Source organism: Malaclemys terrapin, chromosome 5, assembly GCF_027887155.1.
Source record: "Malaclemys terrapin pileata isolate rMalTer1 chromosome 5, rMalTer1.hap1, whole genome shotgun sequence".
Lineage (NCBI taxonomy): Eukaryota > Metazoa > Chordata > Testudines > Emydidae > Malaclemys > Malaclemys terrapin.
Window position 1 is genome coordinate 46,007,389 of NC_071509.1, and position 17,342 is coordinate 46,024,730.

At 41.4% G+C, this 17,342-nt stretch overlaps 1 protein-coding gene across 18 annotated transcripts in view; it reads left to right on the forward strand.

The window, feature by feature from the left end:
• LIMCH1 (LIM and calponin homology domains 1) overlaps nt 1-17,342 on the forward strand; it is a 307,341-nt gene that overhangs the window by 135,489 nt on the left and 154,510 nt on the right. For all 18 annotated transcript variants that reach the window (XM_054029192.1, XM_054029186.1, XM_054029185.1 and 15 more), the window contains one exon: nt 209-278. In XM_054029192.1, coding sequence (XP_053885167.1) covers nt 209-278 — 70 coding nt within the window. The remainder of the gene's footprint in view (nt 1-208; nt 279-17,342) is intronic.

The following is a 17,342-nucleotide window of genomic DNA, read 5'->3' on the forward strand; positions in this document are numbered from 1 at the left end:
TCTGATTTGGATCAAAGCTTATCAAGGGCTTATAGACACTGACCTGATTTAGAGTTATAAATTTTGGATATTTTATTTAATACTCTGTTAATGATTTTATAGGTGTTTCTTCCCTTTCAATGATGTAATTTAGTTACTTACATGCTGGGCAAAAGGCTTTTTATTCATATTTTGTAACTAATTTTTAAATATTTCTTTCTCATGACAGGTTGCTGAATGCAATAAAGCCTGGACTGGTAAAAAAGATCAATAGACTGTCGACCCCTATTGCAGGGTTGGTGAGTATCTTAAACTGAGATAAATCTTTCAATAGTCCTCTTGACATCCCAATTTTATGATAGTGAGTCTTTTAATCCTGTAATATATTCTAAAGTAGTATGAACTCTTTTATCCTGTTAAACCCAGACAGTCCCAGTGCAGGAATTCCAATCTTAACTACTTCTATGGTGGCAGGAGAACTCAAATCCTATTAGTATCTCTCTTCTAGGCAGGTGCTAAATGTGGTGATTCCGAAGTATGTATTTTGGAGTTCTGGTGCCAGTTTTAGAAAGATTTGATGCACCAAGACTGTTTAAACATTCAAGAATGAAAATACAATTGTCCTGGATGCCTCATTTAATGCATAACTAACTTTGTAATATAATTCTGGCTAAAAAACTAACCTGGCATCTAGTGGGGAAGTGAAGGCAACTGTAAAAAATTATAACAAATGGAAGAAAAGGGAAGTTGATCAGAAGTTAGGAATTATCAAAAATTGATAAAGGAACCCAAGGGGAAATATATGACCAACAAAGTTAAGGACAATAAGGAGGAGTTTTTTAAATATATTAGGAACAAAAATAATTCTGGCAATGGTATTGGTCCATTACTAGATGGAAATGGTGGAAAAAAGCAGAAGAGTTAAATAAACATTTCTGTTCTGCATTTGTGGAAAAAGGGGTGATATAGTTTGATCATATGGTGATGGTGACATTCTTTCCATCCCACTAGCATCTCTGGAGGATGTTAAACAGAAGCTACTAAAGTTAGACATTTTTAAATCAGCATGTTCAGATAACTTGCATCCAAGAATTTTAAAAGACTGACTGAGGAGATCGCTGGACCACTAATGTTGATTTTTCAATAAGTTTTGGAGCACCATGGAAGTTCCAGAAGACTGGAAGAAATCCAGTGTTGTGTCCCTTTTTAAAAGGGGTAAATGGGATGACCTGGGTGATTATAAGTCTGGCAACCTGACATTGATCCCAGGCAAAATAATGGAGTGGCTAATATGGGACTCCGTTAATAAAGAATTAAAGGAGGGTAATGTAATAATTGCAAATCAACACTGGTTTATGGAAAACAGATCCTGTCAAACTAACTTGATATTTAAAAAAAATGAGATTACAAGTTTGGTTGATAAAGATAATAGTGTTGATGTAATATACTTAGACCTTTGTAAGGCATTTGACTTGATACAGCACAACATTTTGATTAAAAAAAATTAGAATGATATAAAATTAACATGCCACACATTACATTGTTTAAAAACTGGCTAACTGATGGTCTCAAAATGTAATTGTAAATGCAGAATTGTCACAAAGCGGGTCTGTTTCCAGTGGGGTCCCGCAGGGGTTGGTTTTTGGCCCTGCACTATTTTACATTTTTATCAATCACTTGGAAGAAAACATAAAATCATTACTAATAAAGCTTGCAGGTGACAGAAAAACTGGGGGAGTGGTAAATTACAAAATTGACAGGTCACTGATTAAGAGCAATCACATTGCTTGGTGAACTGGGCACAAGCAAGCGAACAAAATGTGTTTTAATATGGCTAAATGTATGCAGCTTGGAATAAAAAATGCTTCTGCTGCATGCAATACAGCATCCAGTTCAGGTGCCCACAATTCAAGAAGGATGTTGATAAATTGGAGAGGGTTCAGAGAAGAGCCACGAGAATGATCAAAAGATTAGAAAACATTCCTTATAACGGTAGACTCAATGAGATCAATCTGATTAGTTTACCAAAGAGAAGGTTAAGGAGTGGCAGGATTACTGTTTTTAAGTACCTACATGGGGAATAAGTATTTAATAATAGGCTCTTCAGCCTAATGAAGAAAGATATAACACTATTCAGTCCCTCAAAGTTGAAGCTAGATAAATCCATACTGGAATTTAGGTGTTCATTTTTAACAGTGAGGGTGATTTAACCATTGGAACAATTTACCAAGGGTCGTGATAGATTCTTCATCACTGACCATTCTTAAATCAGGATTGGATGTTCTTCTAAAAGATATGCTGTAGGATTTATTTTGGGGAAGTTCTGTGACCTGTGCTCTACAGGAGTTCAGCATAGATGATCACAATGGTACCTTAGAATCTATTAACTTTTCTTTCAAAAGAAGAAGATGGCTTTTTGGGGAGTGGGGAAGTCAATGTTTCTAATTTGCTGTTCCCACAAAACACTACAAACTGCAGATTACATTCACAGCAGAATGATTGTAAACTGACTTTAAAGGTAAAGTAAAAATTATCTATGGGTGCAAAACCTTTAGGCTTATGATATGCCCATATAAGTTATGGTGCCTGTTCTGTCATTAATTGTTATGTAGATTTAGGACTGTAAATCCCAGCAATAATGGAGATTATTTATATCCATTATATACTAAACCCCTTTTGATGATTGAAGCAATGTTTCCCTGCATAATTTTCATGTTAAAACATTGCTAACCTATGTAGAAACAAAAATGTGACTTAACATTTGTGTGTGTGTGTGTGTGTGCATGCACATTCATTACAGGGTGATTTATTTACCTGGTCTAGGGTGACCAGATGTCCTGTTTTTATAGGGACAGTCCTGATTTTTGGGTATTTTTCTTATATAGGCTTCTATTACCCCTCACCCCCATCCCGATTTTTCACGTTTGCTGTCTGGTCACCCTAACCTGGTCTTAAATTAAAGAAAAAAGGAGGACGTTGGCTGCCTATAAGATGTCCAATTGACTAAGTTTGTACTATTGGTGAATACCATAACTTTGCCTTGGAGACCTGCTCCTTGGGCCAGTTATTGACTTGCATAGATGTTCACACACCATCCACAGTTCTAGGATTTCACCATGGTGCCTGAGGTCAGCATAACTCTCCTGTGAGGGTCCCTAGTATGTCACTCACTCACCTCTGAAATTCATCTTGTTTTATCCCTCCTCAGTTTGTTATAAGCACATTTTTAACTTCAAAGGTACTTGTAGAAATACCAGGTTTCAGAGTAGCAGCCGTATTAGTCTGTATCCGCAAAAAGAACAGGAGTACTTGTATTTGTTAGTCTCTAAGGTGCTACAAGTACTCCTGTTCTTTTTGTAGAAATACCATTCTTGGGTCTTTACTAAGAGGTTTTAAGAGGTTGGATATTGTATTACATTGGATTTTTTTTCAATATTTGCTTGTACGATGCCCCAGGTAACTTGGTGGTAGTGGGAGAAATCATGTAAATAGTATTGTTTTGTTGTTCGCTGAACTCCTGCTGCCTGAAATTGTTAAATTTCATCTGGTTTTAGGCTCTTATTCATGCAGGGAGTTACTTTACACTTGTTTGAAAGTAATGCTTCTATTTCTATGCATCTATTTGCCTTTTGTTGTTGGTTTTTTTAAATATGTCTACAGTAAAATACTAGTCTAGGGAAAAAAGACTCTCCCGTCCGTCCCCCGTCCCCCCCCCCCCCCCCCCCCAAAAAAAAAAACCTCAAAAGTGAATTTAACAGACAGTTCATCCGTCTACGGTGATATGGATTAGTTTTTTAAAACAGAAACCTCATAAATGTCCCCTTGCCTTTTGACTTGTAACCCAATCCTGCTCCAACTGTCCTTTGTAAGCACTATGGCATACCAATGTGATGAGTAAATTATAAATGCTGTGCACAGATCCAAAACACCCATTGGTTTGGAAAGAGGATCAGGCCTTTAGTCTGTCAGTACTTTAAAAATATTATTTTTAATGAGTAGACACCATAAGTATGTTTATAAAATGTAGAGGATAACTTTTTCTTTCTTTATCCCCACTCTACTATGTCACATGCCTGGAGAAATCTGGAATACTAACACTGTAGTCCAGAAACAGCTGTACTGTTTAGCTAGCTGACTGATGCACCTGAGGGACATTCCTTCCTTTATCATAAGATCTTGTTTATTATATAAGCTACAGTTGGCTTGACATAGTATATAGTCACTAGGGTGAATGAACTGGAAAGAAGTATGTATGACTCACCCCAGTGCGCGCACACTAGGGTGGAAATGGTTTCTAGAAAGTCAATATTTTTTCCACTCTCAGTGAAACATATTTTATTTTGAACTCCAGAGACTGGTTCCACCTAAAACTGTAACTCTGGTTTACAAAAACTTTGTGAAAAATAGGGTAAGTTTTACAACATTTTAACATGTGTCCAGTTACAGTATTCTGCACATGATTGCACACTTCCAGAGCATCAGTGCTCAAACACTTCAGTTGCTGTTCAAGTCTGATAAATCTAGATTTTCTGTTCTTTCTGTTGCACACACTTAATAGCTGACATAATGAGTAATTGGTACAGCCCTGGAGGAAAACATCCAATTTTTGATGCTTTTTCAGAGTTGGAGATAAAGTTTCAATATAGCTGCCATGCTGAATACTTGGGAGTATTTATTTCTTGCTTAGCTTCTATATCCAAGAGCAAATGGTCAAATTCATTTCATGAGCGTACAGTACATAATTGAACTAAGCTGGTTGTTGAGCTAAGTCTCAAGGTACTCCTAGCATTTTTTGGTGTGAGTCTGCTAAGGACAGAAAGCAAAGAGGACACTATGTCCAAAAGAACTTGTTGGTATTAGACTTTCAGCCCATCTTGGTAAGAGGTACTAAGCACATCCTGACTGGTTCCGTGGACTCCTCGTGGCCGCAGCTGTTGCCCATATACTTCTATTTAGCATTTTAATGGCTTCTCAGAAGATAAGAATTCGTAGCAGAAAATATTATGCGTGGGTAATCTATTTTATCTACTGACTGAGCTGTCTTGGCTTTAGGGACTAATAAAAGATACTCTGAAACGTCAGCTGTTATCATTGGATTCCACACATGGCTTAATAAGGAGCGATTCATGATTAGTTCACAAATACTGTGCACACTAGGAGAACATCCGTGCTGATAAGTATTATTTTGTATTGTGGCAGCAGCTAAGGATTCAGGGATCAGGGCCTCGTTATACTAGGCACTGCATAAACAAGTAATCCAAAGACAAAAGAATCCCTGCCCAGTCAGAGAGCTCACAGTATAGGATTTTGACAATCACCATGGGTAAATATGCTCAAAATACAGCTGTCAAGCATGATTTTAATTTGCTTCCAAATTCAGGATGGCTGCTGCTTCTGTTAACAGCAGCCCGTAAATTGTGCTTTGCTAGAACCAAATGGAACTTGGACATTAAAATGTTTGCCTGCTTCTAAGCTTTGGACCTACAATGTTTGAGTACATACTAAATTTGATTAAGCATATGCAGGAATGAGAATGTATTTTATTTGTTAATATGAAAATATAGCTTTGCTTACAAAAAAATCAAATGTACAAAATACCCCAATAATATGTTATGTCATTAATAGTGGTGGAGTGTTTAATTTAAAAGATCTTTCTTCTGGAAACATGGATCTTCAAGCCAGGCATTGATATTCGACTTTCAGTTGTTAACATTGTCAACCTTCCAGAAACTCCATCTTTGTGTTTAACTATAGACATCTGGAAAGGTATTTTGTTTGCTTCACTAAATAGAAGCCCAGGTAACATTATGAAACTTTTATAATGAAAAGAGCAGTGGTTTAGAGTAGATTTAGTGATTTCATTAAACCCACAATTTTTCATTGAGTTCACGTTGCTGTTAATTTAATCAATTTGGTGTAATATATGTAAGTGGTCACCATTTATAAAAGTTGACTTGTATAGATAGTTATTTCATACCCACTGCGTAGTGCCACGTATATTTCTTACCTCATTATTTTCATAAATTTAGATTATTTCAGACCCCACTGTGGATAAATGCTGATTTTTTCAATGGTAACCACTCTATATTACTTCTGGAAAAAGTTTTTCACTTCCAGATTTTTCGCCTTGTCCCTGAATAATGTCACTTTGTGAGAAAATAAAAAAGTTTATGCCTTATCTTTAGTTTGACAGGGCTTAGCAGAGTTTATAGCCTTACTTCAGGTCCTTGCACTATCCCCACAGGAATTTAGACATTTACTTCAGAGTCTGTGTGAAAAAGTCAAATATAATAGTAGGAAATAGCCAAGACAAAGTTGAGGGGCTGAACTTCTGCTCATATCTTGGCTCATGGTTCAGAACTAACGAAGAAACGTCTGTATACTGCAGTATTTGTTTTTCAGTGTATGTATTGTCCACAGCTCTGCAATATTTGTGAAGTTTAGCAATAGAAAAACATCTCCCCAAAAGCTGCCTGAGTGCATAGTTAATACACTGAAAGGAGGAGAATGATAACATACTGTGTTAAAAAGACCGGTTCCCCTTAAAACAGGCTTTTTAGTAAATTATTTTCTTAGGAAGTTTGACTTGGCAAAGTAATCTTCAGGAACATGCTAGAAATCTTGTTAAGAGTCATAGCTGCCTGTCTGCTGATATCTGGGATTTGCTCTAAACACTGAACTGTTGCATCAATTACTGTATATTTTTGGATTTCAATGTTACCTCATAGATATTTCAGAACTATGTTTGCTTTTAAGGACTTGTGAATTAAGTCCAATAGATTAAATAAATCTTTTATTTCCAGGTAGATGACATTCACAGGATAAATATGGTGCGCTATTATCTTTCATAAGGTACATAATAAGGAATTAAATTTTATGTGAGGTCAATTCATAGAACTTTAATGCTGTACGTTGTTATGGTGAACAATCAGGGCATTTAGGGAAAGGGGAAAGATGAAGTCATATGAAACAATTTTATTTGTTACATTTTTAACATTTATTGCTTTACAAAAAGTACCTCCCTCTTGTTTTTTCTCCTCACCAATTCTTTAATCTTTTGTGTGTGTGTGTGTGTGTGTGTGTGTGTGTGTGTGTGTGTGTGTGTGTGTGAGACATCCACTGGTTTGTAGTTACAACATATATCTTTCTAGTAGTATCCATATTCTACACATGCATTAATTCAGTGGTTCTCAAACTTTTGTACTGGTGACCCCTTTCACATAGCAAGCCTCTGTGTGCAACCTCCCTCCCCTTATTAGTGAAAAACACTTTGTTACATATTTAACACCATTATAAATGCTGGAGGCAAAGCGGGGTTTGGGGTGGAGGCTGACAGTTCGCAACCCCCCATGTAATAACCTCGTGACCCCCTGAGGGGTCCTAACCCCCAGTTTGAGAACCCCAGCTTTAATTGCTGATGGTGTTGTCTCTAAACAAACCAGTGTCTCACCACAGCTATCTCTGAATAGAAGTCTTGCTGCTCAAGTTGAGTCACTGTTTTCAATGGTTATGAATTTTACTTCTGTTTTTACTTCTGTTTAATTCTCATGTAGATCTTGGCATTGGTAGCCACAGAAATGCTTGTGGATGGTGATGGATGAAAGACACAGCAAAGTCCTTCAGTCGTTGGCCATAGATTCTGTGATAAAAGTGGTGCCATTCTAAATAGTCACTGGTTTTCTTACACCACCTACGCCTGACACAAGTATTAACATCTGAAAATTTGACTAAAACAATACCTCTTGTGTGACCTGTGGTCAGGAACGGCACTGTGTGTTTTGGCTCATCATTGGCTCATCTGTAATGTGTTCTGGATTCCAGCTGTAATAGAATGCAGTCTTTAATTTATGTGTCCTTGCATGCTTGTTTTTTTCCCCCAAGCCCTCTAGACTCTTCTTTCAAATGGAATTTCCATTCCATTTTTCCTTTCTGTTGGATTGATGTCACCTGGGAGGGACAGAGCAGCCTTATAAATTGCATACTTTCCTGTTACTGAATTTAGCCATGTGCTGTGTTCATATTAATCTCTGCTTTTTATGAAAGCGTAGAAGTGAACAGAAAGGCTTAGCTATATTTCTTCCTTAATGGAGTGTGAACTGAGTCCAATGATACTATGGCTAATTCACCATTGAAAACAAAATAAAAGAGCTGTTGGTTGCAAACATTTAACAGGGTCCTTGGCAGCAGAGAACTCAGAGAAATCCAAGGAAATAGCATTTCTGGGTGGGGGGAGGGAATAGAAAACAGTAAAACTAAAATTTTAAATTGAAATTCAGCTGTTTTTCAACTGGATTGATAGGTTTATTGTTTGCAAGTATTTCTCCATAAACCCATCTCTTTCCTCAACCCTGAAAAGAAGAAACAGGCCAAATGCAACACTGGCAAAAATGTCTATATCAGCGTCTGCATCTCTGTGGAAATCTTTCATTGGAGGAGCTGTATGTGCTTGCTGCACAGAGGGATTTGGCTCAAACTCACACACTTTAATGTTTGAAGTTAATCATCACACTGACAGTAGTATCTGTACTGGAGACCTAACCTACCACATTGGTTTACGTCAGATAGCTGAAGAATACAAGTTTAACCTTAAATTGACCTAATATTTGCAGAGTAAAGGGATGCATATGCAAAAGACCATCAGCTGGCATGGTATGCAATCAGAAGAGAGAGGTAAATAACCCCTCCAATTTATTCAACAGTAATTTTGCTGTTGAAGTGTTGAGCTGAACTAAGCCATAACCCATATTTTAAATATAGTAATCAGATAATATAAGGAAGCTATGCTGCATATTACTTAAACAAAATAAACAAAAAAGAAACCTCCCCCCTAGGTTTACCAGAAAATGATTTCACTTTGAATATACATATGTAATGTATAGTTAAGCGCTTAGGAAAGATATAGTTGTGGCTTGTTGGTATCACCTTTGTTTTGTTTTTTGAGTAATATGGAGAGAACAAACAGCTTTGCAGAACCCGTTAATAAAAAGACATTTTTAGCATTGGGAACAGTAGAATGTTCCGGTGTGCTATTCATGTTACAGTTAAATGACTGACACAGCTTCACTGCTTTGTGGACCTCATTTACCCTTATGACAGATATTTATTCCCTCAGGGTGTATGTTGATGGAAGATAAAAGAACTCAATTGGATTTGTCCCTTACGCAGTTCTTTTCCATATCTTTTTCTGTATAAATATAACATTATCTGAAAATAATGTGTCTTACAATTTTTCTCAGTTCTTCTGATGTATTCAAAATTAGTAATATCCTTATCTTGTTCTTGGAGGCGTTACTTGCTAGAATGCATGCCCCGACATGATAGGGTGTGCCTGACAGCTTTTCATAATAACTGGAGAAAGCAACCCCTCCTCTTTCTTCCAAAAAGCTACATGCAAAATATTATTGCAGGGATAGGCTTGTCACTTTAATTCTCTTATATTCAACTTGAACGGGGGGGGGGGGGGGGGGGAAGAGGATTGTTCAGAGGTTAATTCACTTTAATTGGAAGTATTCCACATAGATGTAACCTTAAACAGTAGCTGTTGCTTAAGTGGAGTAGGGACTTTATTTGATACGTTACTTGAGTGAATTTTCTCGCCTATTTTCCTCTTTGGTCACCTGGGATTTCATACCAACATTCCAGATTGGAAGGAAGCCATATGACCTCACTGGATCTATAAAGGAGATCAAATTCTGCCCTCATGTGTCTGCAATTAAAATAGTCTTCAGTAGGAACTGGAGGTCCCTGACTGAAGGCAACATTTGGCTCCATGTTGGTTACTGCTCCATAACATAGAAATGTGGATGGATTTAGATATATGGGGGAAAACTTGTGGCCTAGGATTGGCTGGAAAGTCATGTAATTGTTTCATTAAGCGGTGAGCATGGAGTGACCAGGCAAATGTAGACCAATGAGCAGGTGTAAACCGAGTATAATACTCAATACCAGTCCCACTGGTTGCCCATGCAGTCTTATCTCTGGGGTGCAAGTTGTCAGTGGACAATGACCCTTGTGTTTGAGCAGTTTAATACAGGATCAGTTCTCTGTGATAAGAGCCATATGATAAATTGCATTTATCATGCATCTTTGACCATCCTATCTGTGCTATGCCCACTAATTAATCTCCTCGGAACCTCTTCCAGTGTTCCAAATTCTGGGGCCGCATCAAATGCCTGTTTTCAAAATACCTTTTTCACATATCTTTAAAATATGAAACTTTCCAAAATTACACAAGTAAATCAGATAGGAGATAATCAGTTCTGCACCAATGATGGTTTGGCATTTCAATATCTGATGACCCATAAGGACTAAAGTTAAGTTTCATATATCATTGAAGGTGAAACCTCTCCAGTTTGCCAGTGGTATGACGTACTTAGCCCCAGAAGGTTATGAGTTATTTTAAGTGGAGCTAATAGCACAGCCTATAATTAAAGTTGCCTGACTCTTCCCATTATAAGACCCTGTTTTCAGTTGCTTATCACTTTGCCAACGTTTAACCATTTGGACTGAAACTTACTGTGCCAACTGTCTGCCTGAGGGTGGGTTCTCCACCCCCTCCCCGCAAGTTTCAGCAAAATGATTCATCCTTTTTCAGAGAATGAGATTAGGGAAACTACGTTGTTTGTCAATATTGAAAAGAAATATTTCAGCTTGTTGTTGTTGAGAGGTTCTAGTGCCCGCATGTTTTGTTTTTTGCAAGGGTGACTTTTGTGTTAGAGAGATGCCTGTTGCTGTCTCCATGGAAAACTACCCAAATTTGGCCAAGTCTTTTAAAACAAAAAAGGCACATCATGTGTTCAGTAGATACTTATTAGGGTTTCACTATTACATTTTCCCAAAGATTCTTTCTGTACAACCCCTGAGGTTGCAGGAGCTGAGTAGGACTTTCTCTGCAGTTCTGATCTTGGAAGCTGTGGCACCAGGCCTTTCTTCTGTGCTCTCAGTGCTATTCCTGTTGTGGCCCTGGCAGCAGGAGGAGGTGGAAGGAAACTGACTGAAATGCACAGAGTTCAGAGTAGGGGGAAGAGATAATAGATTGGAACAGAGGAGCAAAGGGAAGACTGGGAATGGGTGTGTTTGGTGGGAGAGATTGGATCTGCCTGGGCAAGGAAAGTGGAGAGGAAAACTGGGAGTGGGAACTGGGCTGGGGGAAGAGTGGGATCGGATATGGAGTTTGGAGGGGCAGACTAGGACTGGCTGGACAAAGACTGGTACTGGGATGAGCCGATGTCAGGGCTGGATCCCCACTTTGAACTTTAGGGTACAAATGTAGGGGCCTGCATGAAAAACTTCTAAGCTTAACTACCAGCTTAGCTCTGGTTCGGCTGCCACCATTTCAATGGATTCCCTCCCTGGGAAGCCTTGAAAAACCTTCACCAAATCCCTGGTGAAAACAAATCCAAAACCCCTTGGATCTTAAAACAAGGGGAAATTAACCATTCCCCTCCTTCCTCCCACCAACTCCTGGTGAATCAGTTCCAACCCCCCCCCCCGGGATCTACAACAGGGAGAAATTAACCATCCCCCCTCCTTCCTCCCACCAACTCCTGGTGAATCAAGATCCAAAACCCCTTTGGATCTAAAACAAGGAAAAATCAATCAGGTTCTTAAAAAGAAGGTTTTTAATTAAAGAAAAAGGTAAAAATCATCTCTGTAAAATCAGTATGGAAATAACCTTACAGGGTAATCAAACTTAAAGAGCTCAGAGGACTCCCCTCTAGTCTCAGGTTCAAAGTACAGCAAACAAAGATAAACACTCTGGTAAAAGGTACATTTACAAGTTGAGAAAAACAAAGGAAAACTAACACGCCTTGCCTGGCTATTTACTTACAAGTTTGAAATAGGAGAGACTTGCTTAGAAAGATGTGGAGAACCTGGATTGATGTCTGGTCCCTCTCAGTCCCGAGAAAGAACACCGTCCCAAAACAAAGAACACAAACAAAAGCCTTCCCCCCCCCAAGATTTGAAAGTATCTTGTCCCCTTATTGGTCCTTTAGGTCAGATGCCAGCCAGGTTACCTGAGCTTCTTAACCCTTTACAGGGAAAAGGATTTTGGAGTCTCTGGCCAGGAGGGATTTATAGTACTGTACACAGGACAGCTATTACCCATCTGCCTGGGCAAGGAAAGTGGAGAGGAAAACTGGGAGTGGGAGCTGGGCTGGGGGAAGAGTGGGATCGGATATGGAGTTTGGAGGGGCAGACTAGGACTGGCTGGACAAAGACTGGTACTGGGATGAGCCGGGGTGGGATAGAAGAATGGTACAGGAAGCTGGAGTGGGGGGTGAAACTAGGATAAGGAAATAGGACTAGCACAGGACAGGCTGGAGGGGACATGGGAAGAAAGGGTCAAACTTGGGGGGAGCAGGGGCAGAAGGTCTGTGCAGGGCACATTCCCCTCCAGAACCTGGAATGGAGCCAAGGATTCCCAAATCCCAGCATTCCTCTTTGAAAAATGGTGGAAAATTGTCTTATTCCACCCTAGTGGCTGGTCCACATAGAAGCTGACTACCTTACTAGCATTATCCGTTATCCTGTTGGTTCAAGTTTCAGAGGTCTGTGTAGTGGATCTAACAGTTCCAATCCTACTGATGAACCATGTGGATGTCAATATAATGCCACACGATAGAATTTCTGTTTTGTTCAGTTTTTTTTTTAAAAGGAAATCACATACACAAAATTTAAAATAATATTAAGGTTGCAATGTCAAGCACTCACACGTTAGGAAATATCAGAATTAAGGTTCTTCAAGTGCTGTCCCTGTGGGTGCTCTACTTCGGAGGTTGGTGCGTCCCAGCACTGTTGATCAGAGATTTATGTAGCAGTGTCCGTGCTGGTTGCGTGTGTGCAGTAGGCATCTCACAGTGACACTGGTGCCATGTCTAGCATGCACACGACCTGAGCTCTCTAGTGCTTTTTGAACCGTCCTCGGCTGAAGATGGAGCTCTGGGGCAGTCAAGTATCAGGGGGTAGTCGTATTAGTCTGTATCCACTAAAACAACAAGGAGTCCGATGGCATCTTAAAGACTAACAGATTTATTTGGGCATAAGCTTTCATGGATAAAAAAACCCACTTCTTCAGATACATGGACTGAGAATTACAGATGCAGGCATTATTATACTGACACGTGAAGAGAAGGGAGTTATGTCACAAGTAGAGAACCAGTGTTGACAGGACCAATACAATCAGGGTGGATGTAGTTGACTCCCAACAATTGATGAAGAGGTGTCAGTCAACTCCAGGAGAGGAAAAGCTGCTTCTGTAGTGAGGCAGTCACTCCCAGTCCCTATTCAAGCCCAAAATTAATGGTGTTAAATTTGCAAATGAATTTTAGTTCTGCAGTTTCTCTTTGAAGTCTGTTTCTGAAGTTTTTTTGTTCAACTATGGCTACTTTTAAATCTGTAATAGAATGTCCAGGAAGATTGTCATATAGTCATATATAAAGTTAGTGTTATAGTTATTTTCATTACAAAAAAAGTTTGTTCTCTAATTATCCATACTGCACTGGGGGTGGTTAACCGTGAAGATGCCTGGTTCCCCAGGGTTCAAGCGATGTGGCTCCTGCCATGAAGCAATGCCCATTTTGGACAGGCACTCCTTGTGTGCGTACAATGTCACAGTGAGGCACATATTCCACAAAAATGCGCCCACTGTAGCAATCTGAAAGCTAGAGACCCGCGTGACCTGGATCTCAGGCTAAAAATGATCTTGATGGAGAAATTTCTCCAACCTGAAACATACACATGGACTGCCTCTCTGGGCACTCCTCCTGTAGGAACAGGAGACATATCCTCCAAAAGACTGAGGAAGAGGGCTGCAGAAACAATGACGGTCTCCTGCCAGGTCGCTATCCCTGATGCCAACACATGCTTGGGTGAGCACCTATGATGCTCTGGGTACTTCTGGCACTGCCAAGTCCGAACGAAGGAGACGGAATTAAAGCACAGATGAAGACATGCCTCCTCCACAGCACTGAGTTCACCTGTAAGGGGCTCAGTACCGAGCGTCTCTTCAGGCACCATGCCTCCGCCCCAGTTGGCACCAGTGGAGAAAACCAAGTGGAGAAAACCAAGCCAGCACCTACCAAACCGCCGCAGCATCTGTTGGCACTGACGAGAGCACCCCCCTCAACACCAATGGTACCGACATCAGAACTGCCACAGTCTCTGCTGCAACGGAGAAATGTGATTCTATCATCAGCATCGCAGTCCCCATTACTTGGTACTGAGTGCTCCCCCGTGGGCTATGGAGGAGATCCCCACATTTCTCATGAAGCGGTACATTCGTCCAGGGAAGACGATGATGAGGTGCAGGAACCATGCACTTTCTCACCACACCATTCATCACCGAAAGAGCGATGACCACCTTGGAGCCACATGGGGCCGAGATGCAATTACAACAAGATGGCTCAACCATGGTGCGGACCACTGTGTATGTATCCACCAATGGCCTTCCCAATGCAATGGGTACACTGGGAACCCTGGGCAACTTACTGGAGCCCCCACTCCAGTCCACCCACGGTTCATAGAGGCGAACTGAGGTCTAACCCCATTTCTCCCACCCCGCAGCCCACGGAGGTTCAGGAAGTTGGGGATGACACTGAAACAGGCACAGACCAGGAAGCTACATCTCCAGCACTCATCTTCCCTGGATGAGGCGATCATGCCACCACCGCCTACTTCGGTGGACGACTTCAAGCAGTTCCTGCTTAAATAGTTCCTGGTTGTTCAAAGCCAGGACATCCCATTGGAGGAAGTGCAGACAAACCAGCACAAGCTGGTACAAATCCTACAACCGCCATCTACTTCCAAGATCACTCTCCCCATCAATGATGCAAGCCTGGTGTTGTCAGACGCTACCCGTGTGGTGCTCTGCTCTGTTCAATGTTGATATCAATCGGCTGCATGTGTGTGTTCCCTCTGTGTGCTGCCCCAGCTCTGCGCAGATAGCTGACACAGCAGATCCTGAGAGAACCCCCAATGACCACAGACTCTAGTAAAGTACGAAGGCACGTCGGCCAGGTTTATTGCCTTTAAAGATACAGTCTCCAGCTCCCGGGCAAACGAAGTCTAAGGTGCTGCTAGCCAGTACATATGTGCTCCCTGACAATGGACTCAGCTCAGTCAGTGGCGGGACTTTCCACTGCCCCCTAGGCTGGACCAAGACACCACCCCAGGGATGCATTCTTATACACAGGTACAAACAAGTTACACATCACTCCTGACGTATTGAGGTGCAACCCCTCTACGTAACAAGGTACAGCCCCACTATGTAGCAAGGTACAGCCTCTCACCTTGTACATGTTGGTTTGAACAAAACAACTCTATTCATCATATTATCCTTTTGGCCCTGTCATTGGGATAGGTCAGCTTGTTCCTTGTTATCTGTGTGGAATGTGCAAGTATTGGAGTGTTCTGATATCTAGTGTTCAGTACCTTTTAGATATGTATCTTCTTGCAGCATCAGCCCTTTCTTTGCCAGCTTCTGTGAGCAGGGCCTGCCCCTGGCTCACAGCTTAACTTTGCCTTATGTTAGCAAAGTCTTGACCATTACTTTAGTTCAGGCTTCAGGCCTCGTACTGGGCCTCTGATAAGGGTTTATGTTTCAGGGCCTCATCTTATTACACCTGGAACCAGCAGAGAGAGTCTGGCAGACACTGGCCTCAATTCTGTCAACATGCAGGGCGGATAGGAAGTATTACGTCCTTGCCAAAGGGCTAGACTTCCTCTTCTCACGTTTGCCTCCCAACTCTTTGGTAGTCGATGCCGCTAACCAATGCGGTATACAAACTCCGTTTAGACTGACACTACAAGATAAGGAATACAAGAGGCTTGACCTGTTCGGGCACAAAGTTTATTCTTCGAGCACGTTACAATTCAGAGTCACCAACTATTCGGCCTTGTTGGCTAAATAAGATTATGATAACTATGGGAAACTTGTTCACAGCGGAGCTCCTTGGGGAGAAACAGTCACGATTTCAGGCCATTGTAAATGGGGGTCAACTCATAGCTAAAACAGCCCTCCAAGCGTCTTTGGACGTCACGGACGTGGCAGCCAGAACCAGGGCCAGGGCTGTAGTGTTGCGCCGGGCATCCTGGTTGCAGGCCTCAGGCATCCCTAGATAACTGCAAACGAAAGTAGAAGACTTGCCTTTTGATAGAGAAAAGTTGTTCTTGAATAAGACTGACAATTTGCTCCACTCAATGATGGACTCTCGAGTCACTCTGTGCACTCTGGGTTTTTATGTCCCACTTGCAAAGAGAAGAAGGTATCAGAGACCCCTCCACCAATCGACATGATATCCACTCAGAGATTGCCTAAATGGATCTCCACATGCATTCAAAGTGTTACCATATTCAGAACACGGAACCTCCTATGCACATCAGAGTGCATTCTACACAATCTGTTTCAACCTTGATGGCGTTTCTACACAATGTTCCAATATTAGAGATTTGTAAGGCAGCCACTTGGGCCTCCGTCCATACATTTACTGAGCGCTATGCAATCACTCACGATTCCAGGGCTGACGCCATAGTTGGCCTAACCGTACTTACCTCAATGACTCAAACAAACCCAAAGTCCCTTCTGCCTTCTGAGGGGCACCGCTCTACAGTCACCTGAAGTGAAGCACTCACAGGGACAGCACTCAAAGAGGAAGAGAAGGTTACTCACCTTGTGCAGTAACTGAGATTCTTCGAGATGTGTCCCCCCGTGGGTGCTCCACTACCTGCCCTCCTCCCCTCTACTTCGGAGTTCGCAGTTGGGATTCTGCGGTAGAGAAGGAAATGGAGGGCTCGGGTCATGCACATGCTAGACGCAGCACCAATGGCCCTGCCTGACCCCTACTGCACACGCGTGACCCACGCGGACACTGCTACCGTAAATGTCCAATCGATGGCACTGGGATGCACAGAAGTGGAGCACCCACAGGGGGACACAGCTCAAAGAACCTCAGTTACTGCACAAGGTGAGTAACCTTCTCTTACCTGGATAACCTTAATTTGGCCCCTTGTGTGCATGCATTGATTTATTTTAGGTACTTATGTTCCCCGTTATCATAGTATCTCAGCACCTCACAGCCTTCAGTGTGTTTGTCCTCACATCACCCCTGTGAGGTAGGGAAGTATTATTATCCGCATTTCACAGATGAGGAACTGAGGCACAGATAGGCTAGTGACTTGACCAAGGTCATACAGGAAGTCGGCAGAGCAGGAATTGAAAATGGGTCTCTGAGTCCTAGGCTATATCCTTAATCACTGGACTGGTCTTTACTCTCTAACAATCTTTTGTTACGTGATCGCATACTGTCTTTTCCTTGTGACCCCCTGCCTCATACATTGCGCAGGATGAACCAGCTATGGGGTTG